Source organism: Hippichthys cyanospilos, chromosome 13 (genome assembly GCF_059441005.1).
Source record: "Hippichthys cyanospilos isolate Australia breed blue-spotted pipefish chromosome 13, RoL_Hcya_1.0, whole genome shotgun sequence".
Lineage (NCBI taxonomy): Eukaryota > Metazoa > Chordata > Actinopteri > Syngnathiformes > Syngnathidae > Hippichthys > Hippichthys cyanospilos.
Window position 1 is genome coordinate 20175541 of NC_142381.1, and position 19463 is coordinate 20195003.

Below are 19463 nucleotides of genomic sequence, written 5' to 3' on the forward strand. Positions count from 1 at the left end.
CGTTATGAACATTAACAAGAGCCGCATGAGGACGAGACTGAGTGACTCTCACCTGCGTGACGTCTTGCGCATTAAAACCACTGCTCTTGAGCCAGACATGGTCTACATACTGCAGTCAAGATCCCAGTATCACCCTTCACATTAGTGCAGGCAAGACCTTTGTTAAGTCCTCTGAGTTGAATAAATTCTTAAATCTCAGTTAATTAATTTTTTTGTGATGGTCAAAATCACAGTTTGAATATGCAGTGATCATTGTTTTGTTTTCAGCACTTTTCCTACAGTGAGCATATAATAGTGAATAATATGTAATGTTTCACATGAACTTAGATATCCTTTATAGTTTTCTTAATTTTTTGTGGTTTGTGATTTCGGTAAAAATCTAAATGTAAAAAAAAATGTAAAAGTAAAAGTATGCCATTTGTAATTTAAAAAAATCCCAAAAAGTTAATTTGTATTTAATGTTAATGGTTCAAAGAATGTCAGGCTAAATAGTCGGCCCCCACACATTTTCACCTTACCAAATCTGGCCCTCTTTGCAAAAAGTTTGGACACCCCTGGGCTAGCTGGTTCCTACATGCTACGGGAAGACAAGAGGTGGAGGTTTGTGCATTTATATTTACAAAGCTTGGTGCACGGACCCTGTCATTGTTGAACGGAACTGATCCGCTAACCTCGGGTTTATCATGGTTAAGTGTAGACCCTTCTATTTATCTCGGGAGTTCACTGCTGCAATCATAATAGCTGGTTATACCCCCTGGATGCTGATGCTAAATCTGCCATGTCTGAACTACATTCAGCTATTAGCAAGCAGCAAACTGCTCACTCAAATTTTGCATTTATTGCGACGGGTGACTTTAATCACTCAAGTCAGTGTTTCCAAAATTTAATCAGCATGTCTCCTGCAGCACCAGAGCAGATAAAACTTTGAACCACGTGTATACAAACATTGCTGGAGCCTACATGGCAACACCCCTCCCCCACCTGGGACAGTCTGACCACCTTTCTTTGTTTCTCACCCCGAAGTACACACCACTAATTAGCCGTGTGAAGCCATCAGTGAAAACCATCAAAGTGTGGCCAGAGGGTGTGGACCCTACACTCCAGGACAGGTTTACGGACACGAAGTGGAGCAGATTTGCCTCTCAGGCTACCCGTTTCTTGCACACAGACATTGACTCCTACACCCACTCAGTACTGGAGAACATCAACAGCACAATTGACAGCGTTACTACGGAGAAACAGATAACCATGTAGCTTAATCAGAAGCCAAGGATGAACAGAGAAGTGTGTCTGCTGCTGAAGGCACAGGACCGTGCATTCAGATTGCGTGACACTCAGGCATACAGCTTGTCCAGATTCAATCTAGAGGGCCATCAAAAAGGCCAAGCATGAACACAAGCTGAAGGTGGAGGAGCACCTTGCTCATTCTGACACCTGACGCATGTGGCAGTGCATACAGACCATCACGGATTGTAAGACCAGCAATTCCTCGCTGACTGTGATGACTGCATCCTTTAATGAATGACTTTGATGCTCGTTTTTACAAGGACAACTTGGAAAAGGCTGCAAAAACGGAATACATTCTTGACCAACAAACCTTCACACTCACACCCACAGATGTTGAAAATGCACTGAGCAGAATCAACTCATGCAAGGCTGCTGGCCTTGACGGCATTCCTGGATGTGTGCTCAGAGCGTGTGATGTGCAGCTCGCTGGTGTCTTCACTGACATCTTCAACCTGTCCCTGGCCCAGGCAGTTGTACCAGCACGCTTCAAAACCACCTCCATAGTACCAGTATTGAAACACTCCTCTCCATCATGCCTAAATGACTACCGAGCTGTAGCACTGACAACCATTGTCATGAAGTGCTTTGAGCGCCTGGTTCTGGCACACCTCAAAAGCGGTCTGCCCTCCACACTGGACCCACATTAATTTCAGGGTCCCCGCGGGTCCTGAAAAAGTCTTAAAAAGTCTGAAATATGTATTTTGACTTTCAAGGTCTTAAAATGTCTTGAATTTTAGAGTTAAGGTCTTAAATTTCACGTCTTCCCGATCCGTCTGGTCTCGTGCTTAATTTTCATTTTAACCACCACACCGTCAGGAGGCAGCACCTCGAGCTACGTGTTTGCAACTTGCATCATTTAGTGACTGAAGAGGAATGCAATGCATTACGATTGGGTAGCCTAGTTTCAAGCAGCAGAGTGAGAGTTGATACGCGATGGGAAAGTGTGTGTTTAGTGACGGTTGGAGGACGAGAGGTATTGGGAATGGCTGATGAAAGTAGAACACGTTCATGAAGCAAGGTGAATAATAAAAGAATATCTCTTTTTAACAACTGTCTTGGTCATAATCCAGTATTTTTTTTGCAACATATCTAAAACAAATGCAGTACGTACAAAATGATCACTCTGAATGATATACAAATATCAATAGAACATCTTAAACAGTATCAATAATAAAATAATATCAACATTAACATTAATCCTCATAAACCACAATCAAAAAATAAAGAATAAAATGAATAGATAGATAGATAGATAGATAGATAGATAGATACTTTATTCATCCCCGTAGGGAAATTCACATTTCCAGCAGTATCCTCAAGTCGAGATATAAAATATGAGAAATAAAATACACAAGATACACATAAGTCCAGTACAGAAGTATACTTAAGGTGCTTGTTAACAGTGTAAACAGAATAGTGTGAATCGTTGGAGTCTAGTGCAAGTATAAATATGCTAGAGGTACAAACAAACTATATAAACAATTTGAACTTTTTACAAATCTCTGTTTTTTGAGCCTTTTTGTTGTCTGAATCTCTAATTAAAAGGATGTAGTGTTTGACCTCATTACAAAATACATTAAAACAAGGTTTCCTTCCAATAAATTTGGAACAATGAATGTGATATTTTGACAAAAACATTAACAATTTTAGAAAATAAGTAGAATCACTTTTTCCTCTATTTTCAATAAAGCCAAACAGGTCATAATCCTGTAGGTCTATAGATGTTTTTCACGGCGCGTCATCAGCTGTGTCATAAACCCGGAAGCCGCCATCTTGGAGTTACTCGGTACCATAACACTGCATGGGAACTACATATATCTGCAACATCGTTAGGAAAAATGGTCAATTATTGCCGTGTTTCGGGTTGCTCAAATCGGGCAGATCAAGAAAAACATTTAGACTATTACAGGCTTCCAAAAGTGATCAAAAATCGGGTAGAGGAATGCCAGAAATTATCGGAGGAAAGGAGACGCCTTTGGTTGACAAAGCTCAACCAGGATCTGAGAGGAGAAAATCCGGACAACATCCGAATTTGTTCCGCTCATTTTTTTTTTCAGTTAGGAAAATATTGATTGCAAGCAACTAATAAAGTTTGTAATGCAATGATGACGTTTTAACAGTAACTTGTAAAAATGTTTATTGTTTGTGGTGTTTTTCTGTCTGTTTGCTTATTTTAATATAAGGGACTTAGGTATGACATAAGTAAACATTGCCATAATTCTTATTATCAAGCTACCACATGTTGCATAAATAAGTTAAGTTGTTCTGACTCTTCTGAAAATGTTGCGTCTCCCTCACCCATCCACACGCCATCTGGTTGTAAGCCTCCAAACCTTTGTAGGGTTTAAGATGTTCGGCTCTGTGTATGCGCTCGGTGAAAAAAAAACCAAGTAGTTAACTATATCTGGATATGTAATTGTGGGAAGAATAGCCAGATCGTGGTTTATCCAACATGAGTCAGCCAACTCATATGGATCTACACCCCCAATAAACTTTGATTTTTTCCACATACCGGGCCTTCTCTAGTGTTCTGAGTGAATGTATGCCTTTGCATCGGCGACAGGCTTTGCTAAGGTTTTTTTTTTTGACATTGATAATTTTATTTAATCTGTCCAAGATTGACATGATGGCATTGCACTCCGTTTGTCGAGTACCTCCATAATGGCGGTGCATCCGGTTTACTCCTCACAATGTGACGTCAGTGAAAACCCTCTATACATAGATTATTGAATATACTTGCATTTATTCATCACTTAGAAAAAGGATAGGGATTAATGTTTTAGGACTGTTCTATGTCTGTTTTTTATTCCTATGTGGGCCCAAAATCTAGAAATTACCTGAAATAAATGTAGATATACAGTTTATACATCCACTTAACCACATCAGGATGGAAAATCAGCTCCTGATTTGTGTCCATCTGACGAGTCTTAAGCTCCCTGATGAGCTGTTCAGCCTCACCACACACCTGTGGTGCTCTCTGTGTGTATGTTTTGGGTTTTTTTCTGTCGGCATTAGGTCTTAAGTTTTCCTCTCAGAGGACTTGAAAAGGTCTTATAAGTCTTTAAATTTGCTGCTAAGATATGTGCAGATACCCTGCAATTTGCTTACCGAAGCAATAGGAGCACAGAGGATGCTGTATCAACAGCAGTGCACTCGGTGCTCTCCCACCTGGAAAAAAAGAACACATACGTGCATACGTACTGCTTGTTGATTTCAGTTCAGCATTCAACACTGTTGTCCCCTCTAAGTTAATCGCCAAACTTGGGGATCTCGGAATTAGTACCCCCCTCTGGAACTGGATTCTGGAATTTCAAACCAATAGACTCCAGCATGTCAAGTCTGGCCACAACCTTTCCACCACCATCACACTGAACACCGGCGTGCCACAGGGCTGCGTGCCGTTCCTGTACTCCCTCTTCACCCATGACTGCAAGCCTGTGTATGGATCCAACTCCATCGTCAAGTTTGCAAATGACACCACAGTGATCGGACTCATCACCAACAGCGATGAGTCATACTACAGAGCAAAGGTTCAGCACCTAGCTGCATGGTGCCCTGACAACAATCTGCTCCTCAACACCAGCAAAACCAAGAAGCTCATTGTGGCTCATTGTGGACTTCAGGAAGAGGAATGACACAAACATACCCTATCCACATCAATGGCATAGCAGTTGAACGTGCCTCCAGCTCTAAGTTCCTGGGGATTCACATCGCCGAGAATCTCTCCTGGACTACTAACACCTCCAGCTTGGTCAAGAAGGCTCACCAACGACTCTTTTTTCCTAAGGACCCTAAAAATGAACAGCCTGTCTACTGACATCCTGAACAACTTCTACCAGTGTGCGATTGAAAGCATCAACCAACTGTATCACAGCCTGGTATGGGAACTGCTCTGTCGCTGAGCGTGCGGCACTACAAAGGGTAATGAAAACAGCCCAATGCATCACAGGGACCCCACTACCTGCCATTGAGGATTTCCAGAGGAAGCGATGCCTACGCAGGTCTTGCAGCAACCTAAAGGACCCCTCACATCCCAACCATAGACTCTTCCAACTCCTCCCCTCCAAGACGCGCTTCAGGAGCCTCCGAACTAGAACCAGCAGGTACAGGAACAGCTTCTTACCAACAGCTGTTCCCCTCCTGAACTCTATGCCCGTGCCGAAATAACATATCTTGTACATATTGTTCATACGTATAATAATATTTGTTTATTTATATACTAATAGCACACCTGTATACTGCTTAGCAATCATATATTCTATTATACTGACAGCAAACTGATAGAACACCTGTATACTGGTCATAACACATTATATATATTCTAATAGCTCTACTGTATATTTGTTTATACTTTGTTACAAATTCAAATCAATCATCCTGTCTATACTGTATATATTGTATATATTTCGCACCTGCTCCTCCTTGCACTTCTGATTAGGTAACAAACTACATTTTGATACCTGTATTTATACATGTGTAATGACAATAAAGTTGAATATAATCTAATTCAAAAATACCTTTACTGTTCTTGCTGCTACATTCCCCAGCCTCACACTCTCCAGATAATTGTGTGGCTCTCTATTTTCCCTTAGGTTGCGTCTATAAGTACATTTTAACTGTCTCCAAAGTTGCTATAATGGTATTTCTCCAGCCTCAACTTGTCGAGCGGATCCCGGGAGTGTTCTTCAGCCCCCAGGTACACTTTTAAACTCGGAGTTTGTATTTAATACAGCCCTGCAAATATTGATCTGAATTGTATGTCAAACCCCCATCATTTTGCCTTTGTCTTAATTCAAAGGTACTATCTTTACCTGATTTTTTTACCTTTCATTTTAATCTTCTGAATCTGAGTAATTTTTCTCTAATTTCTATAGACCTCAATGAAAGCAGACTGATCATCTTTATGTTATATCAAAATAAAATGTTTGTTTACACATACAGTAGGAATACAATGATGACATTGTTTTGCCTTCTTAAGAAAATTATAGCTATAAGCTAAAAATATCAAATAGAAAACCTGAAGGTAAAAAAAAAATCCAATAAAAAAGTTAAAAAAACAAAACAAAAAGTAAAGCCAGATAGGTGCATGTCCCCACCCTCTTTTTAAATATATCAATCATGTCTGCAGACCTGACATCTGTCAGAGAGTTCTAGAGCTACAAGCTATAATGACTGAATGCAGCCTTCCCATGGGTTTTATTTCTTACTCTTGGAACACTTGGTTAAAGGGTCGGCGGCAGGGGGCCTCAAAATCTGCGAGGATTGATATGATAAATATATATCAGCTAAATAAGATGGCTCAAGATGCTTTGAACACATCAAAACTAATAAAATATACTTTAAATCAATTCTGAAACACATGAGCCAATGAAGCAATTTTAAAAAAAGTGTAATATGTCCCCACCCCCTAGTCCTCGTCAGCACAGATGTAGCTGGATTATGGAATCGTTATAAGATTGAAATGCTGTTATTCGAAAGACCACAGAGCAGAACATTACAATCATCTCAATGACAAGTTTTCCTAAGCAAGTAAAATAAAAAAAATTTTGTCGTAGTTTTAATATGAGAAATTAAACTAAGCTCTGAATTAAAAAAGATGCCCGAGGTGTTCACATATTGCAAGGGTTAAAAGTATTTGGACTAAAATTGAGCCTTGGCTTTAGGGTTAGGGTTAGGGTGGGTTTAAGGATAGGGTTAGGGTATGGCCCATATTCAATTTCATGGACTCTGGAGAAACATGCATCCATATTTCCAAAGAAACATAGGTCTGTGAGATCGGAATAAAACCAGTCAAAAGCACTGCCAGAGATACCCGCCATGTTTCTGAGTCTGTTTGTTAAAATGTGCTAAGGTATTATTGAAAGCAGTGCTTAGAACAGGGGTCACCAATGTGGTGCCTGCGCGCACTGGCTAGCCGAGTATCACATGAGTAGCCCGCAGACCTTTTCTGCAAATAGTTTACAAGTGATAGAACATTGTGATTTTCTAGGAATTTTACCAACAATTATGCATATATGACTTATATATTATATATTAGACTTGATTTACATATTTACAGCTCTTTCTTAATTATTGTAAGAAATCAATCAACATGATCATGGTCTTCACATAAACTGGTAGCCCTTCGTATTACTCAGTACCAAAGAAGTAGCTCTCGGTTTAAAAAAGGTTGGTGACCCCTTTCTTAGAGCCACTAGCGGAGTACTGTGGTTCATCCTTAAACCAGATTGACACTTACACAAATATTGTTTTCATCTCATACCAGTTACATTGTTGTCTCGGAGAGGTAAATGAGACACATTTGAGATCTCAAATTTCTTTTTTTTTTTTTCCCCTGGGAACTATGCAGTGATGTCGAAAATGAGAAGTACACCAATGGTTTAATCTGATGTCATTAACCCCTGGGTTACAATGAAAGGGCCAATATCTAATTGCATCACTAAATATAAATATAGCTTTACTTTTAATCCCTCAAAATGTGGTTATGTATATTTACATATATACATATGTTCCAAGGCTGTTTCGTTTTGAATAATTCTCATTTTGGGAGGAAAAAAAACCTTAACAGCTATTCAATGCTGCAGATTTCACAGCCAGGAATATGCAGATATAAAGTTATGCGTTGAATAAAGTAAAATGCTTCCCTGCAGCAAACTAAAAGCTTTCCCACAACATTTCGTTCTTGGATCGAAGCCTTTTGTCTACTACAAGTCTCACAATGCGTAGCAAAAACTTTGCATCATGGGAGGTAGTCTAAACAATGAACAATGGTTCATACAATGGTTATGAAGCAAGTGTCAATTTTTAAGCTGAGGATCACCACATTGTTAGCGTGGAAATATCAGTCAATTTGTCAACCCCCCTCTCCAGCTCCACAATACAGTAGTCTCCTTCTTTAATTAAGAGGCAGTGTTGTTTTACCACTTCCAGCGCACTCAGGAGGTGCTTCGGCAGAGCTGTGATTGCCATCACATCCTGCCGAGGTGCCAATGCTCATTTTTAGGATAGACTATAGCTCATTTGGTGTTTGTTTTTTCCTGTTTGGCACTGAAATGTGGATGCTAATTAAATCCCATGTCAATAAACAAAGGTCAGAAAGGAATTCACAAGACAAAGTTCCTGCAAACTCCATCAGGAACACATATCACGCATTCTGTATACACTGTACTTCTAGTTAAGTATTCTTTCTTCATTCCATAAAGAAACATTTAAGTTAAGGTATATACTTGGCAATTTTCTTTTTTTTCAACAACGACATATACTTTGGTTGTGCAATCCCACCCAGCTATAAGCAATGTTGACAAGGATGAAGACGTTGATCAATCAATCAATCGAATTTTATTGATTGCCCTAAATAACCGTAGTCTCAAAGGGCTTCACAGGTCATGTCAAGACTTCTTTTGAAAAAAGAAGTCATACAGAGACATCTTTTCGGTGTAAGCTACACAACAGCATCCCCTGTCAAAGCTCCCAGAAGGGGAAGTAAAAATGTAAAAACCCCAATTTGGGGAAAATCAGAAACCTTCAGAAGGGACCACTCGTGGGAGGAGCCCTCTTCCAGGCGCACAGGTTGAAGTGGATGCTGCATGTACCAAATACAGACAAATGCAGATACACAATACAGACAAATAAAGATACAAAATATAGATTACAGAAAACATATTGTGCTATATAGCGCAATGATGTCTTGACAGCAGGCAAAACCAATGGGACGAAACCTTCCCACAGTACAGCCAACCGCAGATGGTCAATCTCTTAACCCGCGATGGGCGATCAGTGCAGGGTCAAATGAGGGAGGTCAAGTCATCCTTCACCATCTCGCTAGAAGGGGGCAGGAAAAAGAAGAAGAAAGCTCCAGACAGGCCCATTAACTTAATGCTTGTGAGTATAATTGTGTTTTTAATCGGGATTTTAAAGATTTCTACTGAGGTGGCTGCGCAAACTTCCATAGGTAGGGCATTCCATAGTACTGGTGTGCGAATGGAAAAGGCCCTTGTTCCCGCAGACTTCTTTTTCGCCCGCGGGGTCCGTAACAAACCGACATTTTGTGACCGAAATTGTCGGGACGGAACATATGGTGATGCTAGGCTGACGAGATAGGAAGGAGTTAAACCGTGTAAAATTGTATATGTAATTAACAACACCTTAAAATCACATCTCAAGTGTATTGGAAGCCAATGCAGATCAGCTAGTATTGAAGTAATATGATCAAACTTTCTCGTCCTTGTCAAGAGTCTCGCTGCTGCATTTTGTACAGACTGCGGGCTTTTGACGCAGGGCATGGGAAGCCCAGAAAACAAAACGTTACAATAGTCAAGGTGCAACGTAACAAAAGCATGAATGAATGTTTCAGCATTGCTAGGAGACAGAACAGGGTGAATTTTAGCGATATTGCAAAGGTGAAAAAACACTGTTCTTGAATTTTTAATGTGTCTGAAAAGTTGAGTCAAATTTTTTTGCAGAACTACTTTGGGCAATAGTTCAGGTTCAAAGTGGTATTCTTAATCAAGTGCTGTTGATGAGCAGGGCCAATAATTAACATCTCTGTCTTACTCGGGTTAAGAAGCAGAAAATTCTAAGACATCTATTGTTTAATCTCTGCAAGGCAGGCCTCCAGTTTATTGCACTTGCATGGATCTGTTATTTCTAAAGGCATGTATAGTTGGGTATCATCAGAATAGCAATGAAAACTAATAGCATGTTTGCGTATAATATCGCCAGTAAGTATAGTCAACAGAAAGGGACCAAGTACTGACCCCTGCGGGACACCACAAGAGACGGAGAAAGATTCAGAGATCGCATTGCCATAAGAGACACTATGCGTCCTTCCTAGGATGTAAGATTTGAACAAAGAAAGTGCTGATCCCAAGATACCAACGCATGATTTAAGACGTTCTATCAGAATACGATGATCAATAGTGTCAAATGCGGTGCTAAGGTCAAGCAATGATAACATTGATGAGATGTTGGAATCCATGGCTTACAGAAGATCCTTCGTCAATTTTACAAGGGCTGTCTCAGTTGAATGGTTGGCCCTAAGTCCTGACTGAAATAGTTCAAATCTATTGTTATCAGTCATGAAATCGTTAAGCTGTTGTGGTATAACTTGCTCAAGAATTTTCACAATAAAAGGAAGATGTGACACTGGTCTATAATTAGAGAGATTTTCATGATTTCTGTGAGGTTTCTCAAGTAATGGTTGAATGAGGGCTGTCTTAAAAGCTTCAGGTACAATGCCGGAAGAGAGCAACAGATTGATAATATTCAAGACAGATGATCCTAAGCAGTGACGTGCGGTGAAGTTCATGGTTGGTGAGGCACTGACTCCTTTAGTGTCAGATTTACAAATATATAAAACTGGTTCCCTTCATGTGTTGTAGTGATGCTCGGGTCAGGATAGTTTCAACACGCGGGGCCCGCATGTATGGCAAAGTATTACAGGCCCCGCGAGGCTGCCTCTATTTTTCGAACCCGGCCTGACGCACAAGAGTAAAATGCACAGAAATAATGTTCATAATAAGCAGCATCATTTCAACCTGCATTTCGTTGAAAAACTGACCAGCCCCAACCTGAACCGAGATCAAATGAGAATTTAGAATTTCTTTCCCCGCACGGCACGTAACCCACTGACCGGCGCATCACTAATGTGTTGGCCGTTGTAATTCTATTGTCAGAGTTATGAATAATGAGAGACTGGAGAAAAGCCAAATCTCTGAGTCAAACACGATCTTTTGCAAAAGAGGGAGAGAGCACCAGGGTCTTCCAGTGTTCTCGGGCTCTCCTCCTAGTTTTTTTCCAAAGATGACAAAGAAGGCGGTTACAAGTTTAAAAAAAATACCATATAAGGAGTTGTTCATGTCTGTAGTGTGAGTGTGTGTATGTGTATATCTGTGTGTTCATGTGTGTGTGAGTGGGTTAAGAGGTGTGCAAGCAAAGTGTTTTTGTTTGATAACATATATACATATATACAATTATTCCATCACTATAATCCATACAACATAAATGAGAGTATAGAATGGTGTACAAAACCACAGATTTCAATTTTGACCTTCAGTGAAATATTCAGTTGTATTTCAAACTTTTATTCTGACATTTAAATCAATTTAATACAGATTACTTAACGAAAATCATGAGAAAAAAAAACAAAGAATATTTAACTCAAGGCCAGAATTTAGATGTGACCCCGTGGGTTCTCCAGGGTTATATATATTCAATTGTATTATTCTTAGTCTAATCTCTTTTTTCTAAGATTGAAATTAAAACTGTATGTGTCTTACCTTTATTTGTAGATGAAGTCCATGCGCAATATCCCGTGTTAGTCCAGACATTGTCACAAGTTGACAACAAACGGCAGGGAAAGCAGTAAAGACGTTTTTTCGAACAACAACCACATAGCCATTCTTTGAGGGTGTACCACTCCGTTTGAAAAGAGCGCATTATCTTCTGTCCCGTAGTTTGAAGCAAACCTTTTAGCTCTGGCGTTGGTCTACCTGTGTTGATCACATCCACTTTTGACTCCAATTGTCTCCAAAAGTCCAATTTTGAGAAATTTTGAAGCTTGGATATATAATCCTCTTCCATTTTGGTAGTCTGATGTCGCAAAATACAAAACCAATAGCACTTGACTCGCCTGGTGCCTCTGCGTAGAAGAACAGCGCAACAAGTACCCATTTGCTCATGTACGCCCTCTTCATTGCGGGAGAGAACTATCTGCCTCACCATGTGCCTGTTCACTGCGGTTTTATTTCCCATCTGCAAAACTAAATATGTCACTCACAAACATGAAACTTTAATGGTTAAAGACATTAGTGAGACTGTGAAAAATCAGGAAAAAAAAACGTATCTGCAAACATTATAATGGCTACATGCAGATATACGGCAAGCAGCAAGCGCCAGTTGCACGTATCAACCCAGTTTGTGATGATTGCGCATTCAGAGGTGAAGCTTGACTTGTTGCTGCCTCACCTTTCATTTCATCCCTGTATTTGAATAGGAAATAGGCAATTTCAACGATTTTAATGAGACAAAATGTTTGAAATTAGTCATACATAAACGTCAGTGGACAAATATAAATACATATTTAATGTTATTGTTCTTTTTTTTTTCTTGTCATGATGACAAGGCAGAGGCAGAGCCTCACCTGCCTCCCCTGACCGCACGTCCCTGATCCTAAGATCGGGACTAAGTATTTAACGAGTTTGCCTGGAAGTGGGTCGAGCATGCAGGATGTCGGTTTTGCTGCATTGACCATGTGTGTAAGACACTCCAGGGATACAAAATCAAACTGGGACAGGGTTACCAGACTTTCATGAACTTGATTGTCCAAATTAGCATCAGCAATCACAGAACCCGAGAGGGTAGATAGTGCTGCCTTTTTATTTTGTCCTTTATTAGATGAATCCGCTGAGTAAAGAATTGCATGAAATTGTGTGCTGAATGCAGGGAACTGATTAATCTGCTGCTGTTGCGTTAGCTTTGCTACTGTATCAAATACATATTTGGGGTTGTATTTATTAAGGCCAATCATTTTGGAAAAGTAATTACTTTCAGCTAACCTAAGAGCCTCTTAATATTTCAGCAAGCTATCGCACCAGGCCTGACGGAAAACCTCGAGTTTGTTTTTATGCCATTTACGCTCAAGTTTTCTACTTAACAATTTAAAAGTGCGCATTTCATCTGTAAACCACGGAGTGTGCCGCTTCGGACGAGTGCTAAGTCTTAACGGTGCTATAGAGTTTAGGAAATTTAAAATAACCATATTAAAATTGTTTGTGAGCTTTTCGACTGAACCAATGAAAGACGGAAATGCAGCTGTTGTGAAAAGCAGTGCTTCAGAAAGTGCCGCTGTGGTTGATAAGTTTATATCACGTCTCTTAAAGCCTTGGTTGTGGTCAATAAGACCACACTGAGCTAGGACTTCGAATGTTATAAGATAATGATTAGGCATAGAGTTAATATATGGCAAAATTGTGACATTTGAGGCAGTTAGGCCACAGGTTAACACTAAATCTAAGATATTGCCATTCCGGTGTGTCGCTACTTCTATTATTTGTGCAAAACCAAATGCATCAATTATTGATTGAAATGCTACAGTAGGTGGCTCCAATAGGGAGTTCATATGAATATTGAAGTCGCCCATATTATCTGCATGAGTTATTAAATCAGCCATAAGTTCAGGGAATTCATCTAAGAATCCAGAATATGGACCGGGAGGATGGTAAATAACTATCATATAGAATGGTGGTGAGGTGATGTGGTGGAGCTAGTATTTGTCCCACCTCATCCATGACACTCCCAGCACATGTTAAAGGTGCCTCTTTACCAGAGAAAACACATAAATGTTGAAAACATATAATGATGTTGTGAATGATGTCAAATCGTTTCATTTTTAGTAGGCCTGGTCAAAGTGCCATAAAGCTTTATGTGGAGTTTTACACCTTGTACAGTGTTTTCTCTAATCCTTTGATCTTTACATCCAAAGCATTTCACAACATATAGAAAGCATTAAAAGTAAACTCTAGGGAGCTGAAAATTCACCTAAATGGTGACAACATCAATGTTCAACATGGCACGACTGTATATTACACTTGTTATCACATTACCAAGAGTGTGCCATCCTTTGGCTAAAATCATGTGAGATGTGGAAGAAAATGACCCAAAATTGATAAAAAACTGCACAAGGTTTAAAAAACCACCAAGAGCATTTTTTTTCCCCACAAATGATGGTGAAATAATGACAATTTATGGGCATCCTTATATTTATAGTGATTTGTGAGTGCTCACAAAGAGAATATCACCGGGCTGTCTGACACCAGGATCCTTCCAGTTGCCAAGATGATGTTATCAAAATGGTTGAGTCCGCAGAAAAGGGCGGTCCACAATGATATATGATGTTATAAAGATGACAATGTTAATCTTTCTTTTTTTCCCACTCACTAACAAGGCAAGTCAATGCGTGGCGTTCGTATGTGTATACCTCCTCTAAATTGTTGGTACTACTAAGACTGTTAATGAAAGAAATATGAAATGATATAATCAATGCACTGTGCAAAAAAGTGGTGTTGCTTATCTTTCACCCCTGTCCTTTCTAGGAGCCCTGTCCTATGCTGAGCTGGGAACTTGCATAAAGAAGTCTGGCGGGCATTATACATATTTACTGGAGGCTTTTGGTCCACATGTCGCTTTTATTAAACTATGGACTGATCTCACTGCTATCAGGTAATTTTTGAGGACACTTGCTCAAGTTGTACTTTTTAATCCATTGTCCTACAGTGTTTCATTTATTACCAAAGCACTCCACAAGATTGTTATTTGATATTGCGTGCAGGGACGTGCGTCAAAGCAGCCAGAGCCACATCTTCAGTATGCCTTGCATGTAAAAAACAACAACAACCACAACAACAAACCTAATCATGATTACATTTCTGTTGTAGTTCTTTTTGTTTGTACTTTTCATTATTTTGTTTTTCATCTCAAGGTGCATGAGAGCTCATAGCATAGCAAGCAGTGTTTGGCAAGTTAATTCCAAACATATGTAATATATTACAGTGATTCCTCGTTTTTCGCGGTTAATGACGACCGAAATCCCCCTGCGAAAAGTGAAACCCTTGAAGAAGTGCCCCCACTTTTCAAATTTAAACACCTAAAAAAAAAAAAAAAAAAAAATATATATATATATATATATATATATATATATATATATATATATATATATATATATATATATATATATGCACAGTGATCCCTCCTACTTCGCGGTCTCAGTACTTTGCGTTTTTTTCCAGGAAAAATAAAAAATATTTCAAAATAAAAAATCATTTAAAAATGTGCAAAAATGTACAAAAATTGAAAAAAGCAAAAAAGTACATTATACAGTACTGTATTAATCAAATAACAAAGTAATATTAGTTAATAACTATGTTAAGAATTCTTCAAGCGTTAGAGTTCGTGACGTTTTTTTATCTTATTTTGAAATGCATGCTTTTAATTTGTCGGGTCGCATTGCATTTCTGTTTCTTTCCTGTTTTACGGTCTCTGTGCCTCATTCGGCTCGTTACGGTGGCGTAGTGAATGACAACGTAAGCTCATATTTATAGTTTATTATCAGTTATGTTGATAACACATGCTACTGCCTATGTTTAGTAAGCGATGATTGTTTATTCTGTTTATGTGTTGGTTTGTGTAGAGGTTGCACTTTATAGTTAGTAGTTGTTGTTAGTTGTTGCTAACCCGCTAATGTTGGCTAAAAATACAGTAAATTCATAGATTGTTTATATGTTCGTTGACTGACTTTAAGATTGTTGTTGATTTATTATTCAACAGATACTACATGATACATCATACATGAGCCAACATAAATGTGAACTTCAAGGTGATGACTTGCGTCCTCTTTCTCCGGAGTCTTGGTGCAGATAACCGGTCCTGAGAACACATTCTCAACAAACTAAGTAATATTAGTTATTTGATGAATATACAATATTGTTAATAAGGATAATGTAATGTTAAATAATAGGAGAAAGGAAATAAAATAGGCAAAAAATACAAAAAAAAAAAAGATTGTTTATGGTCACTGGGAAATCTAGGAACTGATACCCTACTTCGCGGGTTTCAGACTTCGCGGGGGGTTGACAGCCCCCATTAACCGCGATTATATATATATATATATATATATATATATATATATATATATATATATATATATATATAATATTTGTAATAAACTATAAATATGCAGCTGCGGTCATATTAGTAGCAGCCCGAACGTTGAATCAAAGTCTAATCTGAGCATGATCAAAGATGATTACAATGGAGAGTTTACACTTGAAATACCATTTTATTTTAAAAGAAATCTAGGTAAGAGATTTCCAGTGGTCTGGTGAACGTCTGCTCCATTGAGATTTTAGCTAACAATGTGTGTGTGCGTGAGTGCACCTACTGCCCCGATAAGAACTGTGTTTGGCTCGTCTGCGTTTGATGACTAACACGGCACATCCATGTTGGGACGGGATAGTGTTGTGGGTTTGTTACAGGGAAGCGAAAGGATGATGGCACAGTCAAGCAGATTGCAGTGACAAGGGTTTTAATGATTTCTCAGCCCAGCGGACAGTGAGAAGAAGAAAGAAAAAAAAATGACAAAAGTGACAACTGCTACTCCTCTGTGCTAACATTCCAGCGTTTGACTTCTCTCCGTCATGGTACTTCCTGACTCTCTACTGCAGGGGTGTCCAAACTTTTTGCAACGTGAGCCAGATTTGGTGTGTTAAAAATGTAGGGAGGCCAACCTTGGCAGGCGTTCTTTACATATAACAGCAATTAATTTAATTACATTTCAGCGGGCCGTTCTGTGTTTAACATTTGCTTTTTTATTTTAATTTCAGCTATCTTAAGCATGTGTTTTGGTTAATTTGAAACATGCATATAAAAATTGAATTGACATTAAATATTGAAATTGAATATTCACTTAACTTCTTTTTTTTTAACACGTTATTGTTTTCGTAACAGGTGAACAGAAGTAATTGCTAGAGTAATTACTCTTGGGTGCAAATTACATTTGAAACATTAAAAAAAAAATCTCTCCATGGCAGTTTTATCTTTATAGAATTTTTAAACAAAATAACAGAAAAATGAACAAGTAATAGTCATATCAACAAGTGCAGGACTAATTTAAAATAAGGTCTGGCTCTATGGCAGAAGTATGGATCCGCATGATGTTTTGTAAGTGAGAGTCCGATAGCCTTGTCCTCACACTTATTTAAGTTCATAAGCGAGAATGTCTTCTCATACAAATACGTCGAACCGAACAAGCTTAGCATTTTCTTACCAAATTCTCGAATCTCTCGGAACTTCCAGCTGTCAGTAAAAGTTGGCGAGACTAAGCTGCTGGTGTTGACCGTGGCTCTGCGTCACACTGCAGCTCAGCTTTCCTCCTTTAGTTGATTGTCACCATTTTAGAAAATTAGGAGCTCATACAGTCAATTATTAATATACCAATTTGTTGTTCCTACCTGAGCCTATAGATGACAGCATTTAGCACACGCAGGTAACAGCACTGCTGCCCAATGTATTAATTCTCCATGCTTGCCAGACGTTATTGATTTTATGACGGAGGCTGCAGGCCGGATGGAAATTGACCATGGGCCGCATTCGGCCCCCGGGCCGGACTTTGGGCACGTCTGCTCTAATGAATCCCAGCATCCCCTTTAAATACCCCGTAGCTCCTTCCCCACGCATAGCTAACCTTGCTAGTGAGTATGGCTGTAACCGCTCGATGATCGGTACACTTCTCAATAACAAGGAAGCTGTGAAAGCAAGCAAGTCTAAGGGCAAGACTTTCCTTGCCAGGGGACGGACGTCGGTCAACAACAAAATGGAGAGACTTCTTCTATTATGGATTAAAGAGAGGGAAATCGCCATTGATATGTTCTCGTTTAAGAAAAGTTCTCGTTTGAGAAAAAATAAATAAATTCTGCGGGTTCGTCTCTGCTCCCCTCCGCCTCCACCCACCACCAGCTCAAGTCATGTCGCCCCAAAGTTAAATGTCATTTTTCCTTTGTATATTTATGTTATTTAATTTAACTGTACAGTAGATTATGTTACTAATTTTTAATATGTGTATAAAGTCGTGATGTTTTTACCTAAGGTTTTTGCACTAGTTGCACGCATTCATTAATTAACTTAATTATTAAGTTTGGATTGGCCAATTCGAGTTACGAGCCTAGCCTCTGAACAGATTAAGTTCGTAACACGGGGGGCCACTGTGTGTGTGTGTGTGTGTGTGTTTATATATATATATATATATATATATATATATATATATATATATATATATACAGAATATATATTAATACAGAAGATGCTGCACCAATCCGCCTGTCGATTTCCTATACCATCCTACCCTCATGGGTAAACAAGACCGCAAGATTTTTTGACGCCTCCACATGGGGCAAAACCTCATCCTTAACCGGAATGGGACACTCCAACCTTATCCAACTGAGGACCTTGGTCTCAGACTTCATCCCAGTCGCTTCACACTCGGCTGTGAACTGCTCCGGTGAGACTTAGAGGTCACGGCACCACATCCTCCGCAAATAGCAGCGATGGAATGCTGAAACCCTTAAACACGACTGTGATGACACGAATGCTTCGGCTTCTCCTGGAAATTCTGTCCATAATGCTGCGTTCACCCCAAACACGATCGAGGCGTAAAAGTGGACAGTTTTGTATTGTAGTCAATGGGGTTAACACGACAGGGCGCGATGGCGCGGCGTGCGACATGATGGACGCGTAAAGCGACGCAAGACACCGCACGATGCCACGTGAAGCCGGTGTAATTTCGCCTGTCACGTGAAGTTAAAAAAAAAATAACATCTGTCACGTGTCGCATCGTGACAGCCAAAACTTCGGGAAGGTTCAACATCTCACACGGGGCAGGAATTAATCATGGCGACTGGTTTGCGGTCACTGGGACACAGACAGCTGAGCTTTCAATACAAAAGCGGAACCAAGCAAGAGCACTCACCTGGCTTGTAGAATGGCGAAAGGGAGAACTTGAAACAACTGTTATGTGCAGCGTTTGCTTCCTTTTTTTTAACAGTTGTTGAATCGTCGTTACTGTGCCTAGATAACAATAGCGCAGCATTGACAGCTCAGTACTTAGCACGGTATCGGCCACTTGATTGAATAAAGGTGCTGTAGGATAAAATATTGACTCAGCTGCATCCCAGAAAAGTGAAAGTTCTCAGCAATGCTCTTATTTCCGGATCCACTGTAAAGTGCAGAGCAAGCTCACTCCCCTCCCATTGCGCGACAAAAAGTGGCTTAACAAAAGTGATCTTGATCCTGTGACAAAATGAAACGACGCGCTTTGTCGTGTTCGTGTGCACATAGCATAAAGGTAATGAAAAGAATCTGTGACAGAGGGCAGACTTGGTGGAGTCCATCCCTCACTGGAAACAAATTCAACTTCCGGCAATGCGAAACAACCTCTGGCATCGGTGGTACAGGGACCGAACAGCCTTTATCAGGAGCTTTGGTACCCCATACTCCCGAAGCAACTACCTCCAGCACTCCCCTTGGATACGGTCCAAAACCTTCTCAAAGTCCACAAAACATACATAGACTGGTTGGGTAAACTCCCCACGCACCCTCAAGGATACTGCCGAGGGTGTCGAGCTGGA

General features: G+C 39.7%; 1 protein-coding gene across 6 annotated transcripts in view; it reads left to right on the top strand.

Moving 5' to 3' along the window:
* slc7a11 (solute carrier family 7 member 11) overlaps positions 1–19463 on the top strand; it is a 90163-nt gene that overhangs the window by 4284 nt on the left and 66416 nt on the right. For 3 of the 6 annotated variants that reach the window (XM_088431483.1, XM_088431484.1, XM_088431487.1), the window contains exon 2: positions 14379–14505. In XM_088431483.1, coding sequence (XP_088287609.1) covers positions 14379–14505 — 127 coding nt within the window. Of the gene's footprint in view, positions 1–14377; positions 14506–15323; positions 15366–15609; positions 15735–19463 lie in introns of those variants that run through there. The other 3 variants (XM_088431485.1, XM_088431488.1, XM_088431486.1) reach the window with 2 other exon arrangements.